This window comes from Theropithecus gelada, chromosome 1, assembly GCF_003255815.1.
Source record: "Theropithecus gelada isolate Dixy chromosome 1, Tgel_1.0, whole genome shotgun sequence".
Taxonomy (NCBI): Eukaryota; Metazoa; Chordata; class Mammalia; order Primates; family Cercopithecidae; genus Theropithecus; species Theropithecus gelada.
Genome location: NC_037668.1, coordinates 109,901,384 through 109,929,208, shown reverse-complemented (window position 1 = coordinate 109,929,208; position 27,825 = coordinate 109,901,384). Strand labels below are relative to the sequence as shown.

At 35.3% G+C, this 27,825-nt stretch overlaps 1 protein-coding gene across 5 annotated transcripts in view; it reads right to left on the bottom strand.

The window, feature by feature from the left end:
• The window catches only part of ADGRL2 (adhesion G protein-coupled receptor L2), a 195,553-nt gene that overhangs the window by 26,475 nt on the left and 141,253 nt on the right, over positions 1-27,825 (bottom strand). For 3 of the 5 annotated variants that reach the window (XM_025393350.1, XM_025393330.1, XM_025393359.1), the window contains exons 5-9: positions 22,278-23,078; positions 15,588-15,881; positions 14,947-15,050; positions 13,944-14,129; positions 9,700-9,883 (exon numbers count right to left, since the gene is read on the bottom strand). In XM_025393350.1, the coding sequence (XP_025249135.1) occupies positions 9,700-9,883; positions 13,944-14,129; positions 14,947-15,050; positions 15,588-15,881; positions 22,278-23,078 (1,569 nt within the window). Of the gene's footprint in view, positions 1-9,699; positions 9,884-13,064; positions 13,104-13,943; positions 14,130-14,946; positions 15,051-15,587; positions 15,882-22,277; positions 23,079-24,004; positions 24,017-27,825 lie in introns of all 5 variants that reach the window. The other 2 variants (XM_025393319.1, XM_025393340.1) reach the window with 2 other exon arrangements.

The following is a 27,825-nucleotide window of genomic DNA, read 5'->3' as shown; positions in this document are numbered from 1 at the left end:
GAAAATTCATTGATTTCTGATATTTAAATTTTAAAACTATGTATTCTACAAAGATGTTCAAAAAATACAGTCCATATTTTTTTTTCTGAATGTCACCCTCTTTAATGTCTCTACTGTCTGTATCGCCTATCGGCTATTCACCTACAATCCCCTTTTTCTTTTTACAAAAATCATTTCATACCATTGTACAGTAATTCTTGGATACTAATTTTTTTTATCTTCCGCAACTTTGTTTTGTAAAATACATCTATATTTAGGTTGTAAATATAATAACATTCATAAATTTTTATAAGCAATGAAACCACATGTCAAACCCTGAAATACAAATTTATAACGAGCATCATGTAACTGCTAAAATTCTATCAGCTGCAGAAACTGGTTGATACACTTATTTTACTGATACATGTTTGGAAAGATTAAGCAGGTGGGTAAATGGATAAACTGTTCTCATATCAGTCTCTAGGTTGGGGCAGGGAGGAAAAGGGGAAGAAGTTTGATGAAAGTAACTGATTCTTCCTCACATTGAAAGAGGCTATCATATCTTAAAACAAGACGTGATGAAAGAAGAAAATCCTCTGAGTTTTCATGAATCATCCCAAATATAGATATACATGTACAAAATGTTAATTTCATTAAACAAATATTTACTTATCAAACTTTAATTTCATTAAACAGAAATTTACTTATTAGAATTTAAAAAATAATGTTCATAGTAAAGAAAAAGCTTTAAATTGATAATAGTAAGACCATTACTACAGCTCTCAGTAGATATTTCAAGCTATTTACTTCCATAAGAAAATGCAATAATGGGGGCCGGGCGCGGTGGCTCAAGCCTGTAATCCCAGCACTTTGGGAGGCCGAGACGGGCGGATCACGAGGTCAGGAGATCAAGACCATCATGGCTAACACGGTGAAACCCCGTTTCTACTAAAAAATACAAAAAACTAGCCGGGCGAGGTGGCGGGCGCCTGTAGTCCCAGCTACTCAGGAGGCTGAGGCAGGAGAATGGCCTAAACCCGGGAGGCGGAGCTTGCAGTGAGCTGAGATCTGGCCACTGCACCCCAGCCTGGGCGACAGAGCGAGATTCCGTCTCAAAAAAAAAACAAAACAAAAAACACAAATGCAATACTGAACTTTATACCAACAAATAGATAAATTTATATCAATAAGTTTTTAAAAGACAATAGAAATTTTTGTAGAAAAATGAAACAGACTAAAAGAAATTAAAAACCATAATAGTTTATTACCATTAAAAAACTCAACTGATAAATACATACTGAATTTTATTTTATTTTATTTTTTTTTTTAGACGGAGTCTCGCTCTGTCTCCCAGGCTGGAGTGCGGTGGCCGGATCTCAGCTCACTGCAAGCTCCGCCTCCCAGGTCCACGCCATTCTCCTGCCTCAGCCTCCTGAATAGCTGGGACTACAGGCACCCGCCACCTCGCCCGGCCAGTTTTTTTTTGTATTTTTTAGTAGAGACGGGGTTTCACCGTGTTAGCCAGGATGGTCTTGATCTCCTGACCTCGTGATCCACCCGTCTTGGCCTCCCAAAGTACTGGGATTACAGGCTTGAGCCACCGCGCCTGGCCTGAATTTTAAATAAGATTTCTATTTTCTGTTTCAGAAAATAGAAAAAGATGTATCCCTAACTCATTTCACAAAAAATTATAGGATACTTTCAGTCATTAAAATGATGCAAAAAATCTTTAATCAAATATACACACACTTTATAATATCCTGAACAAATTAAATTTATTACTAAATTAAGTTAAAAAACATATAGAAATTAATACATTAGAAAATGGATTCATATAATTCATCAAATAGAGAAAAATTTCAAAAGTATTCACACAAATAAATTTCAACATCCACTTAATGTAAAAAAAAACTTTACAAAAAAAAAAAGACAAATTAAACAAAAATCTCCTTGTACAGACAGAAGTTTTCTTATCAGATAAAAGCTACACCTTTATGTATTCAAAAATGTATATAGCAAACAATATTGAAAAACTCTAGAAGCATTGCTTTTAGAGTCAAAATGATCTCTATCACAGGTTTTATTGAGCATTGTACTAGAGGACCTAGCTTAATGCAGTAATTCAAGAAAAGCAAATAAAAGGTATAAAGGAAAAAACAAGTAATATTTACAGTAAACACAATTAACTACCTAGTAATCATGAGGGACTCTTAACTATCAGAAGTACTAAGAATTTAGCAAGGCTGCTATGAGCAAAATCAATTGTGTTTCTATACACCAAACAACAAACAATTAGAATATGTAATTTAAAAAGTGATCTTATTTATAATAAAAACAAGGGGTATAAGTTATCTAGGAACAAATCTGATTTTTAAAAAGCGCAAGACACTAAAAATAAGAAAAATATATAACTTTATAAGAAGACCTAAGAAAAAATGAGGAATTACATAATGGTCTTATTTGGAAGAATGCAGCAGTTCAATCTGGCAACTCTTTCAAAATCAATCTACAAACTCAGTCCAATTTTAATCAAAATTCCAACAAGATTTTTGTGTCTGGAACTTGATCCACTGATTTAAAAATTCATATAGAAGAGACATGCCAAAAAGCAGCCAAAGCAGTTCCTCAAGGAGCAAGGTTGAAAGACTCAACAGATATTAATATTACTGAAAAAACCAAAGCAGCAAATAATAGACACTGCTAACATGTAAGACATCATTAAAAATCATTAGGGAGAGAAATGAATTACGCACTAAACGTATACAAGGAACTGGTTATTCATATGGGGAAAAATCAAATTAGCTGCCTGTCTCATATAATATCATAATTAAAAATAAATTTCAGGTAGATTAGAGACATAACTGTAAAAAGGAGAGGTTTATCATTTATAAGGAAGTATAAGATCCTTATAAACTTAATGTAGAAAATATTTTCCTAAGTAGAAAGCCAAAAGGAAAATATTTCTTAAACAAGATACCAAGAGTACCAACACTAAAAGAACAGACTGATAAATCTGACTCATTATGTAAAACAACAGATTCCTTTAAAAAGATAAAAAGAGAAAGCCCAGACAAAATAAATATCTGTAAACCATATAATCTTTATAGGATTAGTGTCCAGCATACATAGAAATACAAAGAAAAAATCAAAAAGGAGAAAGTTGTAAATAAATTCATAGGAGAGAAAACTAAAATAGGTAATAAATCTGTTAAAAAATCAACATGAAGCAATCAAGGAAACTGTAAATTAGAACAATAACATAACCAATTCAAACTCATTAGATTAACAAAAGTTAGGTCAATAATAAAGTGTTTGCAAAACTAGTAATGGTATTACCGGTGAAAAAGTAAATTGGTAAAAGAAGGTAGAGAGCAATTTGGCAGCATTTAGTAAAGCTGAAGGTGGGTATGCTCTACTGCTCAAAAATTCTATTTCTGGGGGGGGGGGGTGTGTGTGTGTGTACGCGCGCACATGTATGTGCGCATGTACGTCTAGAAAGGCACACATTGGAGCAAGAAGGCATACAGAAACTTTCATTACAGTTTTCCTTCTGTCAGGAAAAAAGCAGAAGCCACTAAAATGTCTATCAGCAGTTAATTCTGGTACATTCTTAGAAACAGATCAAATGAACTACAGATACACATGTCACCATATATAAATATAAAAAATAGAATGCTAACGGAAAATTATACAATTATGGTCACGTGCAGTGGCTCACGCCTGTAATCCCAGTACTTTGGGAGACTGAGGCGGGCGGATCACCTGAGGTCAGGAGTTTGAGACTGGCCTGGCCAAATTGGTGAAACCCCATCTCTACTAAAAATACAAAAAAATTAGCCGGGCGTAGTGATGCATGCCTGTAGTCTCAGCCACTCAGGAGGCTGAGGCAGGTGAATCTCTTGAAGCCAGGAGGCGGAGGTTACAGTGAGCCGAGATTGTGCCATTGCACTCCAGCCTGGATGACAAGAGCAAAACTCAAGTCTCAAAAACAAAGAAAATTGTACAATTACATTTATAGTGTGAAATTAATGTTAAAAACCTGAAAAATATTCAATGTACATACCTACAAAGCAAATTTTCTTAAGCTTATTCATGCTAAATAATAAAGATGACAGCTACCTCCTTCATGGTATGATCAGGAAGGAGGCAATCCTGGGAACTTCCACATTATCTATGATTTTTCTTTTTCCAAAAAAATCTGAAGCAAATATGGTAAAATATCAATATGTGGCTCAGCTGAGTAACTGGTACACGAATGTTATGCTATCCTCTGTACTTTCTGTATGCTTGAAATAATATATGCGTTATTCAATAGATTTTCTGAACATGAATACACTTGGTTCATTGGAGAGCCATTCAGAGTTTCACTCAGCCAATACTGTAGACAGAATTTTAATATATTTATCTTACTATTTTGCAAATTTCTCAGCAAGTAGTGGCTGTAATGAGAGGAAAGAGGAAGAACTATGACCTCTGCCAGGAGACTTGCACCTTTATGGGCAGGAGCTGCTCTATCAGCCTGGGTCCCAGAAGAAAAACAACATAGAGCAGAACAGAAGATGACAGGAAGCAGAGTTGAAGCCCAGCCTCAACAATTATGCAGCACATAGCAGTAGTAAACCTTTGTTGTTGTAAGCAGCTGTGACTTTGGGGTTTTTGTTACCACACTCTAACTAAGTCTAAAGTGATGATAAAAATCATGCTGGCCACTCAGCTCATTAAAACAATAAGTAAGGCCGGGGCGGTGGCTCACACCTTTAATCCCAGCACTTTGGGAGGCCTATGTAGGTGGATCACCTGATCAGGAATTCAAGACCAGCCTGGCCGTCACGGTGAAACCCTGTCTGTACTAAAAATACAAAAATTAGCAGGGCATCACGGCAGGCACCTGTAATCCCAGCTACTCGAGAGGCTGAGGTAGGAGAATCACTTGAACCTGGGAGGCGGAGGTTGCAGTGAGCTGAGATCATGCCACTGCACTCCAGCCTGGGCAACAGACGAAGATTCTGGCTCAAAAAAAGAAAAAAGAAAAAAAAAAAAAAGACAATAAATAAAAGGGAATTTTACAATGGATGGATCAGGCTGATAACATCTAAACCATGGAACCGATCTGAAAATCACAAGGAAATAAAACCAAAGATTATGTGCTTGTTGATATGATGCAATAGAAAGTTCTTGTTAAATTAAAAAAACAAAAAGTTAAACGTAGCATGATCATGCCTCCAAATCTAACCATCAGCATAACAGGCAGAGTTAAATGATGCACTGCGGATGAAATAAGCCAAACCAAGAATGTAACAAAGTCTACAAGGCAAATCATCCACCTGACTTCCTCAAGAAAAACAAAAAATGTTTAAAAAATATTTTTCTTAGTATGCAAGGAGAAATAACTTTTAATGAAAAGATATTTGGCCAGGCGTGGTGGCTCATGACTGTAATCCCAGCACTTTGGGAGGCCGAGGTGGGCGGATCATCTGAGGTCAGGAGTGCGAGACCAGCCTGACCAACATGGTGAAATCCCGTCTCAACTAAAAATACAAAATTAGCCAGGCATGGTGGTGAGCACATGTAATCCCAGTTACTCGGGAGGCTTAGGCAGGAGAATCACTTGAACCCAGGAGGCGTAGGCTGCAATGAGCCAAGATCGCACCATTGCACTCCAGTCCGGGCAAGAGTGGAACTCTGTCTCAAAAAAAAAAAAAAAAAACCTCAACTGATATATCTATCAGATTTACTACTTGGACTTGTATCCTGATTTCAACCAAGTATTAATAAATTTATGAAAATGTGAACACACTTTTGTTATCTTTTGAAATGTTTTTGTTAATTTTTTAAAGTGTGATAATGATATTGTGGTTTTCTAAAGAGTATTGGATATATCCATATAAGGTTTCTTATAGTAATCATGATAGGATTTTACAATTTGCTTTAAAACATTACAAGAGTGAGAGGAGTAAGTAGAATAGGATTAGCCAGATGCTGCTAAAGCTCAGTAAGGGGAATTTTTAAAATCAAAATTAAAAACTTCTGCTCTTCCCAAGATATAAAGAAAATAAAGTCACATACTGGAGGGAAACCATCCAGAATGCATGTATCTGACAAAAAGACTTACAAGAAGAATATACAAAAAATCTTCATAATTTATTTAATGAGACAACCCAATTAAAAATGGGCAAAAGATATGAACAAACACTTCATAAAAAGATATTTGAATGGACAATAAACACATGAAAAGAAGTTATCAGCAAAATGTTACTTAGCAATCACAGAAATGCAATATAAATCCACAATGAGATGCCTCCAAGAACCACTAAAAATAAAATGACTGTTAATCCTAAATATTGGTGAGGATGTGGAGCAACGGGAACTCTCATATGCTGCAGTTCAAGTTTAATATGGTACAACCACTTGGAAAAATGGCAGCCAAGAAGTGGAAAAAAATCCAAATGTCTAACAAGTGAGTAGATATACAAATTGTGGTATGTCCTCACGATGGATAATACTCAGCAATAAAAAGTATTAAACTATGGACACTCCCATGTATATGGATAAATCTCAAAAATATTCCTCTGCATAAAAGCAATAAGATCAGAAGGAGTACTACACACCGCATGATTCCATTCAACTGAAGACCTAGAAAACGCAAAACTTAACTACATGGACAGAAAGCACATCAGTGGTTTCTGATGTGTTTATGGCTTAGGGCCAGAGGAGAATGACTGCAAAGGAGCATGCAGGGCCCATCTGAGGACACAGAAATATCACCACGCTGATGATTATGAGAGTATACAATTGCCATACTCCATCAAACTATACACTTAAAACAGGTGCTCTTATTGCATATTTTAAATTATACCTCCAAGTTTTCAAATGTCACAATAAGATATCATTATAATAGATAAAATTATATCATTTTTATGGAGTCATGTATTACAAGGGCAAATCATGTTATGAAGTTAAACCAAGAATTTAAGAAGAAATCACTAAGGAGGAAAATCAAATAGTTTTAATAACCTAAGACATTATAGCCATGTCCTCAGGGGACTGGGAACATAGAGAAATAATAGGCTATTTTAGTCCTCATGTCTGAAAATAGAACAAGTCCTAGGAAAAAGGTGAATGTTTTTCTCATAGTAAATCAGGGCCCTTTCCCCCCCACCCCAAAACTGTTTATACTTTGGAAATAAAAAAGACAAAACTATTACTAGAATATGTAAAATGACTTTTTTTTTTCGAGACCAAGTCTTCCTCTTGTCACCCAGGCTGGAGTGTAATGGCGTGATCACAGCTCAGCTCTGCCTCCCAGGTTCAAGGGATTCTTCTGCCTCAGCCTCCTGAGTAGCTGGGATTACAGGCACCCCGCACCACAGCCGGCTAACTCTTTGTACATTTAGTAGAGACAGGCTTTCGCTATGTTGGGCAGGCTGGGAACTCCTGGCAGTCAGGATCAGCTGACTTCAGGTGATCCACCTGCCTCAGCCTCCCAGATTTTTTGTATTTTTAGTAGAGACGAGATTTCACCATGTTGGGCAGGCTAGTCTTGAACTCCTGACCTCAGGCGATCTGCCCGCCTCGGCCTCCCAAAGTGCTGGGATTGCAGGCATGAGCCACCGTGCCTGGCCGTAAAATGACTTTCATATTGGTAATTGTTGGATAATCAGCATTTAGACTAGTAAATACCAGGCATTATTTTAGAGATGCCAATCTCTCCATAGTGTTTTCTTTTTTTGTTTTTTGTTTTTTTGAGACAGAGTTTCACTCTTGTTGCCCAGGCTGGAGGAGTGCAATAGCATAACCTCGACTCACCGCAACCTCCGCCTCCCAGCTTCAAGCAATTCTCCTGCCTCAGCCTCCCAAGTAGCTGGGATTACAGGCATGCACCACCACACCCGGCTAAATTTTGTGTTTTCAGTAGAGACGGGGTTTCTCCATGTTGAGGCTGGTCTCCAACTCCTGACCTCAGGTGATCGCCCGCCTCGGCCTCCCAATCCAAAGTGTTTTTTAATTAAAAATGAAAAAAGATCAATATGAAAAATAATCCTTTAGTTTCATTTAATTAACTTTTATTTATTTTTTGAGTTGGGGTCTCACTCTATCATCCAGGGTGGAGTGCAGTGGCATGATCTCAGCTCACTGCAACCTCTCCCTCCGTGGATTTCAGGTGATCCTCCCACCTCAGCCTCCCAAGCAGCTGGGACTACAGGCATGCGCCACCATGCTCGGCTATTTTTTTTTCTTGGTGTATTTTTTGTAAAGATGGGATTTCACCATGTTGCCCTGGCTGGCCTCGAACTCCTGAGCTCAAGCAATGTGCCTGCCTCGGCCTCCCAAAGTGCTGGGATTATAGGCATGAGCCACTGTGCCCAGTGAAAAATAATGGTTTAGAACTCTGAAAACCATAGGTACTAGAAAAAATGTATTCCTGGACATTTAATTGTTCAGAATATATCTCAAAGTGGGATAAAAATATCTTGGATCTATAACTACAGTGTGTTCTATGTATGTAAGGCTGATGGGAGCATAGATGTGAACCTGGCCCATCAAATTTTCTTGCACAATTAAAGAGGTATAACAAGGGAATTTTAGTTTTTTTTTTTTTTAAGTAATTTTCAGAATATTTAGAAAACAAATTGAGGTCATAATATGCCACTTCAGTAATTACTGATTTTTCATTCCCAAACCTCGAAGTAAATAAGAACAAATTAGTTTTAAAATATTTCATTTCCTTTTAAAAATTCACTTACATAAAATAAATTTAAGGTTTTGAATTCAAATATAGGTGCCAATTTGATTTATGTCCATTTCTTCTATATACCCCTTTGATCTGCATTTTTTATATAAAGTCCCATGACTTAGGCAGGCACAATAAGGCATAATTAGGCATTAAAGACATGGCATCCCAGATAGTAAGTCTTCATTCAATATCTGCTGCCCTAATGAAGTTAGCACTGCTTCTGGTAGAAATGCAGTCTGTGTCCCTTTTGAGTTCTTCTACATTTATGCTTGGGAAGCTTTTTACTTCACTAACTAAGGTATACTGTTAACTTCACCTGAATTCAACCTCACTGAATAATTAACAATTCTAAATTGTTCAAACCTAAATTAATAAAATTTTACTCTATTTCTTTCAAATATTTTTCACAAGTGAATCCCAACCTCTCAGTGGTAGCATTTGAATTCTAAATTATGCTACACTATCTGCAGCTATTCTGCAATCCATGAAGCATGGATGTTCTGCATTGTGGGAGATGTAGTTCACTGACCACATTTTCACCTGAAGGCAGTTATGTTTAATATAAACATCTGACTCAAGTTCTGTGTGCTAAAATATCTGACAGCATGCATTCCATAAAATACTTTAAATTCATTAGGAACATACTATATAAAATGGTAAAGCATTTGCCACAGTTTCATAGCAAGCACTTTCATTACTTAAAAAATCTACATTCTAGTATTTAAGCACTCTAATACTTTTTCGTTAATGATTTTTCAATTGGAAACACACACATACACAAAACCAACTTGTAAAACACAGGATAGAGTTTGGCTTTTGCATTAATTTTAGCAAGTGTGAACAATAATTTCTCTTGCTAACAGACAAAAATAATTTGACAAAAAAGAAGTACGGCACTGGGAAATAATAGATTCGGAATGGAAACATCATCCTCTTAGATATGAATATTCCAAATCAAAATTAAACTTGACAGTAGATTCACTTACCAATATTTTCTGTGGGCATTGAGACCCTTGTTGGTTCTAAAAGATTGTCAGCTAGGACAAAAGCTCCTTCTTCCAATGTATCGAGTAACATTGTTGCAGTATGTGCTTGTTCAGAAGAATTCATATGTTTCCATGATTCCAAAGCTTCAGGTCTCAGAAGGTTGTCCACTGTGTCAACAATTGCCTGTATCCATTAGAAAACTATCATTAGTTTTGACTGCTTTTAGAACCAAAGTGATTTTCAGTTGCTGACGAGTGACAATTGTAATATTTATCTGTCATGATGATTTACTCTTATTTCAAGATGGAAGAACATCTAGACAACATATATCTGGTCCATTTTAAAATATACCTGGACCATTTTAAAACAGGACTGACTGAAGATTAACAGACTGCTATTTGATTACAAAGAGTAAGTGTAGAAAGGTGGATTGTTTCTATTTATTTAATCACACCTCAGCTGCTGACAGTTGACAACCACCTGTGTCAGCTCTTAATCCGAGACATTACTCTTACAGGTAGAGTCAAAACTACTAAAGTCATCCTATTTATAATCTCAAGATTTGAATATTCTAAACCAAAAATACTAATCTCTTTGGAGTAGATTAATATGTATGCTTGAAAATTAAACTATATTATTTTTTGGAATCTCAACTAAAATAGTAACCAAAATTATTCCTTATAGACACTGTCTACTTACAATCATTTGAAAAAAACAAAACAAAACAAAAAGGTAGCATTAAAGTTCATCAATTATCTGTGAACATTTTCACTCTTCCAATTCTCTGTCCAGCTAAAAAACACTTGAGCATATACTTTAATTCATCAACGATCTGCTTTTAAAGGGATAAAGAAAGGAATCAAAATTAAAGCCTCTACTGATAAGTTAAAGAAAACAGGAAAGTAGAATCAAGTCTTCATAAAAACACCCAAGTTGTAAATATTCACATATGTAGGTTTAATTTATTGCTACACAAAATAACATTAAATAAAATATAACTCAGTTAATCAACTGCAGGCAGGATCTTATACTAATACACTCTGTAGCTACGCACTGTGCTTTGGAAAAGTGAAATCACTAAGTTTATTTACTCTATTCCATTCACCCAGTCATAATGTGTCATTATGCCCATAAACACATAGTTCTGATATACTGGTAATCACTGAAGAAAAAGAACACACATTGTACAAAAAGAAAAACAATAAAAATTGCTAGTGTGAGGTACTATATGAATGGGGGGAAAGTTGTTTGAAGCTACTGTCAGAGTAAGATTAATTAGCTTAATCCATCTTAATATCCTCGTTCTGTCTGCCTTGTGAGCCACCACGACCTTCCTGGCAGGTGGAAGATACTTCCAAGTGGCGTTAAAGGCTTTTTTTCTCCCTCTAATGGGAGATAGAATAGTCAAAATACTCACACTGATACTGCTGCAGCCATTAACTAGAGTGTAACAGAAATTGGTCTGCGGAGGCCAGATTCATTAGTCACCAAGAAATACAGACTGGAGCCTCTCTCTAATCTAAGTCACAAATGAATCCTCTGTCACAAAGTGGGAACTCGCTTCATTTGCATAGTGTAAGTCAGCTTCTGATTTGTAATTTAAAGAGTTTCATTAGTCTTATCTGAACAGAGAAGCTCACTTGAGACATACTGAAAATGACACTGGTCAGAAATTAAGGTCATGCTGAAATTTACTCCATGTACACATAACTTGCTAATGGCATGCTTTTATTAATTTGAAACACTCCTTATTTATTACTATTTGTACTTGTCTAGTGGGATCAAAATGATCATTAGCCTAATCATATTCCTGAAGTAGTCTCTTTCTGCCAAAGGAAAAAAAAAAAGCTATTCTTTTCCAACTGAGATATATGTCCTGGGCAACATACCAATTATTACATTTCATACACTAATACCTTAAAGGTGAACTGAACACCGAAGTTTAAAAAATTCTACAGATTTCAGCAGTTATTTCTCTGCCCCTACTAAACAGGCTAAAAGGGGACTTTCAGACCATTATTACCTAAAAACAGACTTTCCTACTACACCTTTTCTTGTAAAGTTCTCAGGTTCAACAATGTCTAATACTGGCCGGGCGCGGTGGCTCACGTCTGTAATCCCAGCACTTTGGGAGGCCGAGGCGGGTGGATCACGAGGTCAGGAGTTCGAGACCATCCTGGCTAACATGGTGAAACCCCGTCTCTACTAAAATTACAAAAAATTAGCCGGGCGTGGTGGCGTGCGCCTGTAGTCCCAGCTACTTGGGAAGCTGAGGCAGGAGAATGGCGTGAACCCGGGAGGCGGAGCGGAGCTTGCAGTGAGCCAAGATTGTGCCACTGCACTCTAGCCTGGGCGACAGAGCGAGACTCCGTCTCAAAAAAAAAAAAAAAAAAAAAATGTCTAATACTAACTAGTGAGACGTCATTTTTTTCTAGACCTTGCCAACCAAAATCAGTGAAGTCATGGCTTTTTAATAATCTCTAGTCTAAGAAAGTACAAAAGTTATTTTGTTTTACTGTCACAATATATGGATTCGTTCTTCAAGGTTTGATTTATCACTGTTATGGTCCCCTGAAGAGTAAGGTTAGAAAATAACTATTTCCCCAAAAGGAACTTCTAAAATTCACAGAACAAAACAAAATACAAGTTGGTATTATTATTTTGATCTATCACACAGAACCACTATGGCATAATTCCACTGTTAGCCTCAGCATGTTTCCTATTACTTGGATATACCAGGGAGAAAACCCGGCTGGAGTGGACAGGGATTCTGAGCTCAACAGTGACTTTCTGTTCCTATTAGCTTGATAAAAAACAGTATGTAACATATACAGATATCACAGTCAAATTATTTATGTTTCATTTTTAGGAACCCATCCCCATATCAACTTGATTCTAGAACTGACTCCTAAAAATTTCAGAATAAAGCCTATTTTATTTAAGAGTATACCACAAAGATAAGAAAGCAGTGACTTTTTCATGCACATACATTATGACTATACAGTCTTTGATATGATAAACTGCCGAGAATATATCATAGCTGTTTTACTCAAGTTGTTTTTTAATCCACAGAGATGACAACAGGAAACAAAGAGACTACATAATTACTTTCCAATTAAGAGGATATTTCATTAAAATTCGTGTACTTTTGGATGAATGGAAAAACAGCAGAAATCATTAAAAGTAAATCATTTGCTTATTCTGAGAGTAATATACCTGTGAAAAGCCAACATTTGTACAGCTGATATGGGGCACATTATATAATTATCAAAGACTGAAATACATTGGATCATGCAGCAAGATGATAAAGCGTGGCAGGTAGCTGAAGAAGGGAGAAAGCAGGGTGACAGCACAGGAGAGATACCTTAAGGTAAGCCCTGCATGTCTTCTCTCGTTTTTGGAGCTTTTAAGTAAAAGAAAAGAAAATCAGAGGTTAGATTTTTATCTGCTGAAAATGAGGAAAGAAGAAATCCTCAAAAATTAAGCTGGTGTTCCAGAGGCTGAAGTTTATATGCAGTAGTCCTCTGGAGTCTGAGTCTGCACTGACTACCAAAACTGCTTATTTACAGTGTTTTATTCTATTTTATTATGTATACTAATCTAAAATATGTTGACAAAAAGAGACAAAATATATACTGCAGTAAAAAAAAAAAGTCAATTTTTTAACCAGGTAGAACCACATTAGGCATAGATTTTGGGTTCCTATGAACCTAATATAAACACTTATAGTGTGATGAAAAGTAGCAATCCAACTTTTGTCATAATAGGAAAAATTAATGGCACTGATAACAATATGTTCCTGGAGACGGCAACTTGTCCTTCTTCCAAAAGCTGCCATTGAAAGAAATATTTCAGTGGCTAATATTCCTATATGTGTCACAATTTTGCTGCAACTGTAAGAGTTCCATGTATTAATATACAAAGTATATCGACTGTATAACATGTAATCTCTCCAAGTGCAGATAATGCATTATAAACTGACAGTATTGACCACAATCAGATGGATAAAATTTGGCACCAACTAAGATCTCTATCAGGTAATTAACATCATTTACACTTTTTTGGGAGGGCACGACACATTGCTCTTTTCTCAACTGTGACTCTTCCTTGGAAAAATGAACCAAATTAGAAATTTTGCCTCTAAATATATGCCCCAGGACCAAAGATTTGGCTCTCAACTGCTGTAAGACAAGAGCTGCCATACCAAGTGTCTAATTCAAAATAACAGAAGAGTTCTCCCTACCTTGTTATAACTCCGTCCCGCTGAATCTTTTTCACTAGGTTTCAGTTCCTGCAGCTGTGCATCAAGGATATCCACCAACTGCTCCATCAATCTCACTGAAGAACTTACATCCCCAGCAAACACTGGCCCTTTGGTATGTTTTGCCAGTTCATTGGCAAGACTAGCAGCATTTTCTCCACTTCTGATCTGAAATGACAATTTGTATTACCTCATTTAAATTTTTTGTTCTGTTTACGGCTTCTAGTTCTCCTTGAGTATCTTTATTGTGGTGAAAAAAATCTGCAAATGTTAAATTCTCCGACTAATTAAAACCGATAACTTTATCTTAGAAGTTTTAAGGCTCTTAGATCATCAACACACACACATACAATTCTGAACTAGGCATTTAAAAAAAAGAAAAAAAAATCCTTTCTCAAAAATTTCAGCCATTTCTCTCATTTCAGTGCAACCATTTAAAATTGTTATTTTAAAGTCTTATTTATTCCAATGATCCAGAATTTAAATCAGCATTATACTGAGGGTTATTATCTGATGTTTATTCGTCATAAAGGTAGACGGAGGAGAAAATAAAATGGCATTGCATTACACTGTAATATTAAAGTTACTAATGCCTTTTAAAGTAGTTTACTCATTCTACCATAATCATGTGTGATATAAACATCTGCTTGCATTCTGTGGATTCAGTTGCCAACTTAATGATCCCTATTTGATTTAATAGGCCAATGCAGTTTGTCTTATGAACATCAAAAGAAACAGAACTAAATATGAATGAAATTAACAAGCATGTACTCACTAAAAACCTTAACAAAGAGAACAGGATACCCCCAAACATATATAACTTTCAGTCAACAGTTTACAGACAAAACTATGCATAATTTTTTTTTTAACTTTTATACTGAACAAAGAGCAATAAACCTGGTTTTAACACACAAAGCTAAATTATTTATGTTAGAAGTTAATGCCCTAAATCACAAATGTGTCATATTAAAAGGTTCCAACCAACCTTCTGAGCCAGCTGATTCACCCAGTGTGAGGTACAGTTGCTAAGATCGGGGCCCTTAGGGTTCCATGTTCCAGTGGAAACCATGCAGAGATACGAGGCAGTTCCTACAACAGATGTAGAAAACAACAGTGAAATTGAAACCATTTTTCTGCATGCATTCGGGAAATCAGCTATGATGATCCTGCTCTGCGTGTTAAATTTTGAATAAACTCTAATGCAAGTATTTGACAATAACTGACAAAAAGTAGGGTATAATGCAGATTATAAATGGTAAATATGAAGTCAGCATAGAAATATCATATATTTACAGCAAACAAACAAAAAGCCCTTGATTTTCTTGGGATTCATCCAAAGTGATGCTTATAATGAGAAAGGCAGCTGTAAGGAAGACTCACTAGAGTCTTGGGGCAAAAATCTCAGGCTTGACCTAGGTCTCTGAAAGGGAGAGGTAATTTATAGTGCCTGATCTTAAATGACTTCTACATTTTAAAAAACTTTGTCCATAGATGTTATATTACCAAAGCACAAAAATAAAGTTAGCTACTGTAAACATCACTTTCTTCAAATAAAATCACTTCATTGTAATACAGAACCTAGTTACTAAACTGAAAAATGTATGCATGGTATTTTATAGAAAATACCTCTTGTTCCCTTAGGGCATGGTCGTTCAACCATCATCCCCCTTTGTGTCTGAGGCCACTTTATCCCCTTGGAGTCTAAGGCTTCACAGAATCTCTCTGGCAGGGGAAAAATATTTGTTACAGGTGGAATTTTGGTTGTAGAAACTGCTGGAGGTGGTTTTGTCCCTTTGCTTCCTTCCTGTGATCCAGCTACAGTTGTGCTCATGGGGCCTTTCTGTGAAGTAGTGCTTGTGGTTGATATTGTGGTTTTGAACAGCTCAGCTGAAGAAGTTATTGTCACAGCTGTGGTAGGCACTATGGAAAAAAGATGAGTATATTAATCTCAAACACACACTTGCGCTCACATACAGCCACGCACACGTGGAATGTGTGCATGCGCACACACACAAAACCCTACCCATCCGTCTGTCTCCAAACCAAGGAAATGAGAATTACTGACAATATCACTCGTGAGTAAGAATACATCTTTTCATATGTTCCAATTTATTCATACTGATGGCTAAGAGAAGGTAGGTAGTTTAGGCTTTACTATAGCATTTGCTATATGACTCTTAGATTTATTTCTCAATGAAATATGTGATAATACAGTTTAAGTAAAATTTCATCACATACGGTTTAACAGGAAATGTGGGACAGTTTAATTTAGAAAACTTCTATTGTATAAACTCACATTCTATAAGCAATCAAAATCAAAGCATTAATAAAACTGTGATGATTATATATAATTAGGACGATAAAAAAATTTAAAGTCACCCACTTTACATATTGCAAGAAAATAAATACTGTGACATCTTTCCACCCAGCAGCCGTTCTTGCCTGAGCATGATCAGCATGCCTGATTAGATCCAAACAGAAGATAAGCTTGGCATGCTTGCGCTGTTTAATAAGGAAACATCTCAGGCTTCGGCATCGTTTCCTTGGAAAAGGTAGGTATGAAGAAGCAGCTAGTTGCAGTCAGAGGTGGAATCTCTTACCACGATAAAGCATCAGATCAAATCATGCCTAATTCAAAACAACCCTTCATATCTTAGTGACCCTTAACAGAGAATATAAAAGAACTATCATTACACATTTAAAAGCAAAAATGTTTTCACTATTTTTAAAGGTTATTTTTGCCTTCCAATGTTACTACCAAACTGCTAAATCCACTAAGTTTAAGAAATAATGGAGCTCAGTGTTTCCTTTCCTCCATTAATCACCACAGAATTAATTTAAACAACAAAAATCTGTCAGTAAAAATTTAATACTACCACTTAAAAATTGCTGAAGGAAATCACACAAAAGTTGTATCAACATTTACAGATTATTGGCACTTAAAACCTTACATATATGATGCCTTAAATTTAAATTGTTGTAGAGCAAATGAAAAATAGCTATGTTTTCAAATCATCTTAAAAAATATCAACTTATTTTTATACTTTATCTATACATGATAATAAGCTATGATATTAGAATTTATTAGAAAACATATTCATATTATCACTGATATGTTTACTATTTTAAGCTCTGGTCCATCAATCTTTCTTTACATAATTCTGATACTACTGAGAGTATATGACGAAAAAGTAGTGTGACATGTTTCTAGTTCTTTAGTAGTTACATACTTCTTGTTATCAATAAGTACACTATACATGTTTTATTCCTTTCCCCCCCTCTATCTCAAGAGAAACTTCTAAAGCATGTGTTTTATTTCCAGGGCATAATTTATTGACCATATGAGAGATGACTATGTACATTAGTCAAACATCATGTCTAGCCAGCTGCTGCAGAAACCTATTCAAATCTGCCTATCTTTTCTGTAAAGCACTTGCTTGACATCTTGTTAAACCTCTGTAATTTTCTTTTGATTACAATGCAGCCAGGCTTTCAGTGCTTTCTCAATTAACATTTGTCAAAAGCATCACAATCTTTTGCAGAAGTGTCAAATGACTGCTGCTGAATCAAGTCTTAAAGGGGAGTCAGGAATCAGAACAAAAAAAAGAAGGGGGCAGAGCAAAATGCTTGCGTGCTACACTCTCTGATATATCCCTGAACACTGTACTAATTAGTACACATTTAATCACTGAAATATGTATTAATACTACAATTAGTGATTTGTTAAACATTAGTCGAGATTCATAATAACCGAGTCAAGACAGACAATAAAAAGACCTCAATTAAAAGTGCAAAATTTCATGCAACATTCTACAGCCATGTTTCCATTGTTTTTTTGATCATTTATTTTTATACCTTTTCACCCTTTTGTTTGTTTGGTTTTTTTTGAGACAGAGTCTTGCTCCAGGCTGGAGTGCAGTGGTGTGATCTCGGCTCATTGCAACCTCCGCCTCGTGGGTTCACGCCATTCTTCTGCCTCAGCCTCCCAAGTAGCTGGGATTACAAGTACTCATCACCACACCCAGCTAATTTTTGTATTTTTCATAGAGACGTGGTTTCACCATATTGGCCAGGATGGTCTCGATCTCCTGACCTCATGATCCGCCTGCCTCGGCCTCCCAAAGTGCTGGGATTACAGGCGTGAGCGACTGTGCCCAGCCACCTTTTTACCTTTTGATCACCAAAATAGATTAAAGGGAATCAACTTATTCTTCAAAGATAAATGAGTAAAATACTGGGATATCATGAAAAGAAACATGATCGTAAAGCTTAAGTGACAAAACTAAATCTTTTAGAGGGACACACAGAATTTCTGGTATTTTGGAAGGTTTAAGTTTAGCATTACTAGAAGAAAAGCAACGTTTTTTTTTCTCATGTGAAGGCAAGAAATGCAGATATATTTCTAAAAATTATTATTTATTTCCACAGGTGGAAATGGCCCCAATAGGGCATCTGGTAATGATAAAAGCATATGTTGACTTAGCATTTATGTGCCAGGTGCTATGCCAATCACCATTCATGGATAATCAGATCATTTTATTATATCCTTACCACAACTCCATGAAGTAGGCATTATAATTATCTTCCTTTTACAGATAAGGAAACTGAACGATGAAGTTAAGTAATTTGTTTAAGGTCACTGTCCCATACTCTTAAATGCTATGATCTTACTTTCCTAAAGATTTTCACAGACTCCAGAAAAAATATGGCATCCAACAAGTAACCTTGCAGTTATCTGGGAATATTTAACTGACATGGTGTTGTGTGTAAATCTCTAAAAGAATAACAATTTGGAAAGAAAATATAAGACTAGAATAACAAACAATGAGAAGGTCCATAATGAAACACAGCAAAAGGTTCAAAACTCAAGAATATCCTATAAATAATAATAGAAAACACAACTCACAATAGAATTATAACTCTAATCCAAACCCTTTTTATACAGCTCTATTTATCCTGATGTCATATCATGTACTCAGATTAGCTGACTTAGGATTCTACCTACCATTTATCACGTGAGTAGAAACAAAATACTTAAGAAATGATGTTAAGAAACATGCTTAGTAAGTACCCATGAAGATTTTAACTAACACATACAGAATGGTTCAATTTACTCTGGTTATGTACTAAGAACTTCTATTTATTACCAGGGTTTTCCTACATGAAAGGGTTTGAAGACAATAGCCATTTATGCCAAGTATAATGTTCTCCTCACTGAGGTCCAAGAAGTCACCCTCACCCACTGTTCATGATATGAACTCTAGAGTGAGTCTGCAGCTTGGTAAAGCAAAAATGAGCACCTATTTAACTTGTCCCTGTTCACTGTCTAAAAACACTGATCATCTTTTACACAGCATTCTTTATCAGTGAAAAGGTATTTCCGGAAGTATGTATTCTATGCTATGTATAAACAAAACTGGCTCTCCTGATAAAAAATTTATCCTGGTATTACAGAAGTATATCACCTCATTAATTAGTCTAACACAAACGTTGAGGAACTGCCAAAAGCCAAGTAAAAACACATCATTTTCTTTATAATATTTGGGATCTCAAATGTGTAGATAGATTAAGTAAATATAAAGCAATCCAGATTAAGAAATGAAAAAGAGTTAAAACAGGACTGGAAAGGGTTTTTTCTAAGGCCATTCCAGAGAGGGAGAAGGTGAAAGAGGAAAACCAGACCTCGTTTAGGGAAGTGGAGCAAATGAATTACGCAGGGATCACATCAAGCTCAAAATTCACCAAAAAAAAAAAAAAAAATCAGAGCACAAAAATTGTATGTGTGTGCTTTTAGGAATGAAAAGGCTTGGATTTATAAATGGGAAAAAGTATTGAAGCTAATATATTATTAAACAGTCCACAATGAAAAATGGTATGGATAATGAAAAAAAACGAATGGATAATTTTACAGCACAATTTATGCCTTGGCCATATACGTGATAGCAAATCCAGTACAGATGAACTATGAATTTCAGCAAAATAAGTCAATCACTGCTTTATGACAGGCAAAAGACCTCATTTCTCTGATTGCTCTGTTCTATCGGTTTCTTGGATCTTGTTTCTGAAAAGCGGACAGTGGCTTATTGGTTTGACCTAAATCTGTGGGCCAGAACAGTTCTGCAAGACCCCACCTACATGCATATAGGTAGCACACATCTTGGGTGAAAGAGACGGGAGTCTCTAAAAGCATAATATAAATTACAAGGGGAGAGAAAGAGAGAGAGAGAGAGAGAGAATGAATATGGGTCAAACAGCAGTGAGAGAAATTTAGGTCAGATAATGCTTTCATCACTAAGGGCTGAATAAGGGGTCAATATGAATTTTCATGTTCTGGGACTATTTAAGAATAGCTATTTTGGATGACAAAACATAGTTGTAGGAACATACAGTTGCTACATCTGCCAAAGCTTCTAATTTTTAAGCCTGTTAACTGCTCTTTCCAAAAGTATCTAAACTATCAAAGACTTTTCATCTGAAATGGATCAAATTATTTACTAGAATCTACGACACGTGGAGGATGATATTACTAACCGTCTTTGTATTCACTGAAGTACTTTGTGGCAAGTAGATGTGTAATGTTTTTATTTGTTGAACTGAATTATACTCAACTTTATTCACAGTTCTTCGAGTTGTTGCCTGATTATGAATTTGCAATTTGTAAAATATTTTTTCTTTCTTTTTTTTCTGAGGATGACAAAAAATTTACTGCTACCCAAGACAAATCTAACAACTATGAGACTAATACAGGCTACAAAAAGGTTAACATGAGGATCAATATAATTTTAGCCAATGCCAATATAAGTTTGCCTTTTGACAAACCTATAGGATAAAAAAGCAGTACTGTAGTAGCAGCTTTTGGAAAAACAATTGAAATAGACGAAACAAACCAAACTGCTGCCTCATGAGCAAACATATGTATACATTTTTAAATAAATGATTCCAAGATACTATCAAATAAAACTATCAATGCCCTAAAAGAAGATTTCAGTGTTATAAATTTAACAATGAACATTACTGCTATAACTATAAGCCAAAAAATACAAACATAACCTGATTTAGGGAAAAAGGGACTGTACACTAAGTCAATGGATCATTATTGTTATTATATGAACAAAATTCACATATTTTGGTATCCTACAATGACTTAAATTAGAAATTCCATGACAAAAAGCTGTGACTTCTGCTTTTGAGGTCCTGACCGTATGACAATATTTAAAACTGATTAACAGCATATCTTAAAATATGTAGGGGTGTTTGTTATGAACATATTTAATTGTGTGTACTTGCATTGCTTTAGCAGAAGAAAAAAGATATTAGTGTCTGCCCCACCCTATTGAAGACATTAATTTAATCACTCCAAAGAACTTTCTAGTTCCTAAAATTTTGAAATAATGCAATAATTTCAAGATTAACTCAGTAAATTAGGATATCAATTCAGATCTTAAACACACACTGTTCAAATAAAAGACTTATAAACAGTGCAAGTTCTATAATAATACATTAACAAGTTATTCTTTCATCATGAGTATGAGATAATCTTGTTTTAATAAAATATTCATTTCTCATCAAAAATTATTTCCCACAAAATTGAACTCACTTAATAAACCAAAGTATAATTCCAAAAATTGAGCATTACTTTCTAAAGTAATGATCCTGCGTAAAGAGAATACAAATCACACAATCTAGCATATCTGTCATCGTAAGTCATCACTTGGGATCATTTAAAGCTTAGTTCATGTGATTGTTAAAGTCACAGAAATATTGACTTAAAACTGTCACTAATTTATCAGAAAATAAAAACATGTAATTTTACACGATAATCTAGAAAAATATTGGATGGCTCCCTCTTCTACTCAGAGAACAGACACCAAAACTTCAGAACGCATATACCTGGCATTGTACATTAAGCCCAGCCATTCTCCTGTGACTTCCTAACACACGTTTCCTTTAACCACTGGCGCCAAGAAGTTAAAAGGTCTGCACATAGATTGTAATCAATTCAGCAGTCAAGTAGGGGAAAACAACCAAACAAAAAAAGATTGCTAACAGATTTCTGGTTGGTATAATATTTTTAGCAATGAAAACTAAACTGATCAATAATGCCACAATTTCTTGAAGCCAACATTAAAATGAAGAAATTGAGAAAAAGAAAACGAACCATAATAAGGCTAAAATGTACCACAACAATGTCCTTTGTGCTTTAACTATGAAAAGGTGAAGAAAATAGGAAAAAGAAATTAAGAAGTCTTTTTTTTTTTTTAAAAAAAAAATGCTATTCACAAAATGACATAAGCATTAGCAAGTAAACATTCTTACCTTGGGCAGGATCAGGTGGACCAAACTCCAAAGAATACCGTAAAATGAAGTTATTGTTCCACACGTAAAGTTGGTTATCTCTTGGATTGTAATCCACTGCAGCAATATACTGATACTGGTTGGGGAAGGGAACATCTACATATTCTCCTCGGTTTAATCGGGTATTATAAATGTAATCAATTGCGTTCTTGCCTGTTTCACTTTCATTGTCTTGATAAACTGACCTAACCACATAGAGGACTCCACATATCATAAAAGCATTTGATGCGGCACGTTTGTCGTATACAGTCTCCCACGTTGCTTCGAATCGAAGAGTGTATGGATTCAGCTGGCTAATAACTATCATTCCATTGTTCTGTTCAGTGGCATAAATGACCCACAAGCCATTTTCATCAACTGCTAGGTCGATATCAGTCTTTCCTCCCCACCTGTATGGGGAGGTATCATGGTAGTTGGCATAGTTAATTATGGCCTCGCCACTTTTAATTCTAGTCCTCAAGTCAAATTTCACAATATTCCTCGTTCGTTCTTTGTTAAAGAAGACAGCACCATCATATACCACAAATCCAGTACCATCTACTCGATTTGGAAGTTTATACGTTGTTGTTTGGCGACTATTTTGGAAATCTTCTAAAGAAGCATATTCTATTAAAGTATCGGTACGATAGGGAGTCCAGGGCATGAAATAAATTTTATCTGCAGCCTGAAGAGGGTCCTTGCACCAAGCACCTGCCTTTTGTTCAGCTTCATATATACATGGTGAGTCCACAATTGCTTTCAAGGTCCCAGGACACACAAAAACTAACAGTTACAGAGAAAAGACAAAAATTAAACCAAGTTAAAAAATTACACAGGTAAACACGTTTCAGTGGTCACAAATCAAAAGGGAAAAATTCATATTATTAGCATTCAATTTTACCAAAATTTATACTTAATACAAATACTACCCTTATTTTCTAAAGTTAGCATAATAAGTACATCAGGGTACAAAGTAACTGGAGTTTATGTTTATTTTCACTAGCAAAAGCCTAAGTTTAAGATCATTCGTAAGTGGTCTGACAATTTAATTTTTTGCTATGTTTTCATTTTATAATCTGTTAACCTATGTTTTAAAAGTCTGAGCTTGTGCACAACAGTATATATTTTATTTTATTCCAAACATTATACCCTTCAACCTCCTACTTCACCTATGAGCCCCCAAAAGCAAAACTATGAAATAAGGCAAATAAAACAGAAAATCCAATGTGAAGACTTATTTAGAACTTTTACATAAGTTAGACTGAAAACAAAGGTGCTTCAATTTGAGGAACATAAATATTCGGAAAATGCAATTAGGAGCACAGAAAAGTAAATACAAGAAAAGCAGTGATGAAACAATCAGGAGACCCTGTAACCATGGCATGCTATGGAGAGGGTTCTGGAAGCCAGGCAAGATGACACTTTAATTATAAGAAAATATCCAAGGGTGTCAGAAAAAGAGATAAAGGGTAAAAAAGAAACAGAGGAAGGGCAGCTCCCCCTCGCCGACTTCAAAATTTTTACCCCATCACCAGATTTAGCAGTCATACAATTTCATTGTAAACAGTTGACTTCCTTATGAGGTGGCATTTATGAGATCCTGCTGATTATTTTAATACAGGAGTGTTGTGGGGAGAGGGGAGGGAGGAGGTTAACATCCATAAGGCACATAACAGGGAGCTGGGGTTCAGACTGTATACATTATTTACCTTTTTGCTCCACTTCTATTTTAAGCATCGGAAGAAAAATAAAAAAGGTGCAAGGAAAAAAGAAAAAAGATTAAAATAAATTGACTATTAGTCTAAGACTGAATTCGTAACAGATGCTAAATACAGGAAGAATAAGAGCTGTACTACTTTGGATAAAGAGAAACACACAACAGGAAAACCTAGCAGGAGAAAGATTCTAAAGTTACATAAAAGAACACAGATCAATCATTTTAGGAGATTAAGGAGGCAATACAAATATGTTGGCATGTTGTTTCACTTAGTGTACCTGAATAAATAATGAAACTCTTCACTAATGCATGGTATACATACTCTTGCCTTTCCAAAGTCACTCAGCATTCTTACCAAGTTTTACTTTCTATATGTATGCTATAGACATAAATGCATGCATAGTTACATCATCCCCATTTATTTTATGTGAACTCAATTATTAAACTAACTTTAGATAAGCATAACAATAGAAAAATACATTTATAAAAATCACAACTTAATTTTGGAGTTTAGATCAAATTTAATTCTGATGTGGTTACATGTTTTTCATAGATATTTACTAAGAAGAAATATATAATTATGCATCCCAGTATGTTTCAATTGTTTTTCTATTATTTTCTATTCCTAGATAAATTTTAACCATTAAAAAAGCCTCCTCTTTAGGAATATATAAATATCCCCCCATCACCAGTAGAGATTTTGAAGAGTAGGGTAAGGTAATACCTTTCTTCCCCACTAAGAACTAGTATATTTACTTAGGTTTACACATATATTTTATTATAAAATTCTGATTAAATTTTCTATATTATATATCTCAAACTTGTAATACTAAGTCTATAAAAAAAGCAAGCAAAATACATACAAGGGAAAAGCAAGCACAGTAGGCAAGGAGAAAAAGGAAGAAAGAATTATGGTTAGATTATTATGACAATTCTGCCATCATAAATTTACACAGAAAGCAAGCTAGCATGCAACAACAACCATACCGAGCATTCAAAACAAATACCTTGACTCCACAGACCTTATAAAAAGTAAATGCTTTCATAAAACAAACCTGATTAGTAGAGTTATATGAGAAAAAAACAAAACAAAACTACAGTTTCATGAAATGGATTATGCAGTTAGGAAGGGGGCTATGTAAGATCCTTGTTGGTAAACAGTATTCTAATACTTACAAACCATAAAATACTTTACATTGTATATAGGTCTGAAGTATGTTGCCTGAAATTCATAAAATGTTGAGACATCATGGTGTCTGTTTCTCCCTTTTCTGTTGTTAAAATGCATTAGGATGTGCTAATATTGCATTTCCAAAATGTACTCAGAGTAGTGTACATTTTATTAAGATCTTAGTTTGATTCATTATAAAAAATTACAATAATTCATTAAGACTAAATGTTGACCTTCTGAAACACCTACAGTAAAAAAACATCACACGGACATTTTTGCCATAAGAATGGCATACAACAACTTTCCACATTAAGCTACAACTTTCCCCAGTCAACTTGGTCTATGTAACCACTTTCAGGAAACATACTTGCTCTGTAATGTGTAATTCTGACTACATCTGAAAAACAAGAAATTCAACATTACTGTCTTGAAAACAACACTTTTGTATAAACCACTAGTCCTAAAATTACTCCTCAGCGAAGAGCAATATTATACCTGCTTAGAATCAATAATGGAAGGGCGTGGTGAGAAAATGAGGATAAGAGAAATCATTAGCATTGTGACTACTCAAACTACATTTATATACAGCTGTACGCTTTTTTCCCCTAAGGAAAGGATAATTTTACTGAAATAAATTAAATGTAAAGGATGGAAATAATACATTTTAAAATGTTTATTTTAAAAAGAACTTAAAACAAGTTCAATAAAAGATGTAGAAAGTATATTTTGTTTTCCATTCATTGAAAATGGCTAAATTAGGCCAGGTGCGGTGGCTCAAGCCTGTAATCCCAGCACTTTGGGAGGCCGAGACGGGTGGATCACGAGGTCAGGAGATCGAGACCATCCTGGCTAACACGGTGAAACCCCGTCTCTACTAAAAAGTACAAAAAACTAGCCGGGCGAGGTGGCGGGCGCCTGTAGTCCCAGCTACTTGGGAGGCTGAGGCAGGAGAATGGCATGAATCCAGGAGGCAGAGCTTGCAGTGAGCTGAGATCCGGCCACTGCACTCCAGCCTGGGCGACAGAGCAAGACTCCGTCTCAAAAAAAAAAAAAAAAAAAGAAAATGGCTAAATTTTACTATTTGATAAACTAAAATTACAATGTAGTTAGTGAACAGAATATCAAAGCCTTTATTTACATGAGATTTGATATCACATATTAAAGGAAAAGAAATATAAATTATATATTGTATATGTGTTATAATTCTGTTGAAAAGTAAGTAACACTCAAAAGTAAAGATTAAAAATATTATAAATCTTTGATAATTAATGAATCATACAAGGAATATATGGCTCTTTACAACAAAAAACATTATTATTTTTATGAAAATGCCAGACATCTGTCAAAGCAGCCAAAATTCTATCAGTAGAAGAGTACAAAAATACAATAAAATTAATATAATCAGCATTCTCTATCACATGCCAAAAATATACCACAACTTGTCTTAAGAGACTGCATGAATTAACAATACACTTACTTTTCTACAGACCAAACATACAAGTATATGAACCACCAACATGAGTGGAGGACTACATGGATATGCAAGACAAGAAATTAACCCACACTAACTACACAGCCAACATACTCTGTATGTGAAGTGACACACGATTTCACTGAATAATCTTACATGTTTATTCATTAATAATAATTTAATCAATAAGAATGGCTATTTTTCATATTAAATAAAACTTGTGGTTAATATTACAGTATTTTTACAATGATACTTTGAAATAAGAGGTACAAAAATGAAAACCAAATCCTGCCTGTAGGATGCAAAATTCTGATCTGATTACTCTCCTTTATCCTCCAAGATCTTTATGACTTCTTTCAAATATAAATATACGCAATTCCTAATAGTCTGGCAATAATGGATACCCCGTATACATACACTTTTGACATGGATATTAACTGGACAAGTACAAGCATCACATATAATGCATGTGCCGTTTATAAACATACTAAAGTAACAGCATTTCTAATGTTCTCTGTTGAGCAAATTTCTTTTAAAAATTTCAGAAGTCATGAAAACTTTCTGAAATTGTTTTATAATAGGACTTAATTGGAATATATAAGATCCTGGAGGATTTACTGTGAATAGAAACTGGTATAAAGCCAAGTGGTAAAAAATACATAATAAATGTTATCTGATGGTGACAATTTTATCAACTAAGTAACGTGTAAAAGAGGTATGCAAATATTATAAAATATAAAAACACTACTAAATCAAGGAGAAAGTGAAAGTTAAAGGCTCACAATAAAAGAAAGTATAAGGGCCGGGCGCGGTGGCTCAAGCCTGTAATCCCAGCACTTTGGGAGGCCAAGACGGGTGGATCACGAGGTCAGGAGATCGAGACCATCCTGGCTAACACGGTGAAACCCCGTCTCAACTAAAAAATACAAAAAAACTAGCCCGGCGAGGTGGCAGGCGCCTGTAGTCCCAGCTACTTGGGAGGCTGAGGCAGGAGAATGGCGTAAACCCAGGAGGCGGAGCTTGCAGTGAGCTGAGATCCGGCCACTGCCCTCCAGCCTGGGCTACAGAGCAAGACTCCGTCTCAAAAAAAAAAAAAAAAAAGAAAGTATAAGGAATGAATACAATGGACAGAGGCACAAAGAAACAAAAGTTGAAGAAAATGAGAAAGAGA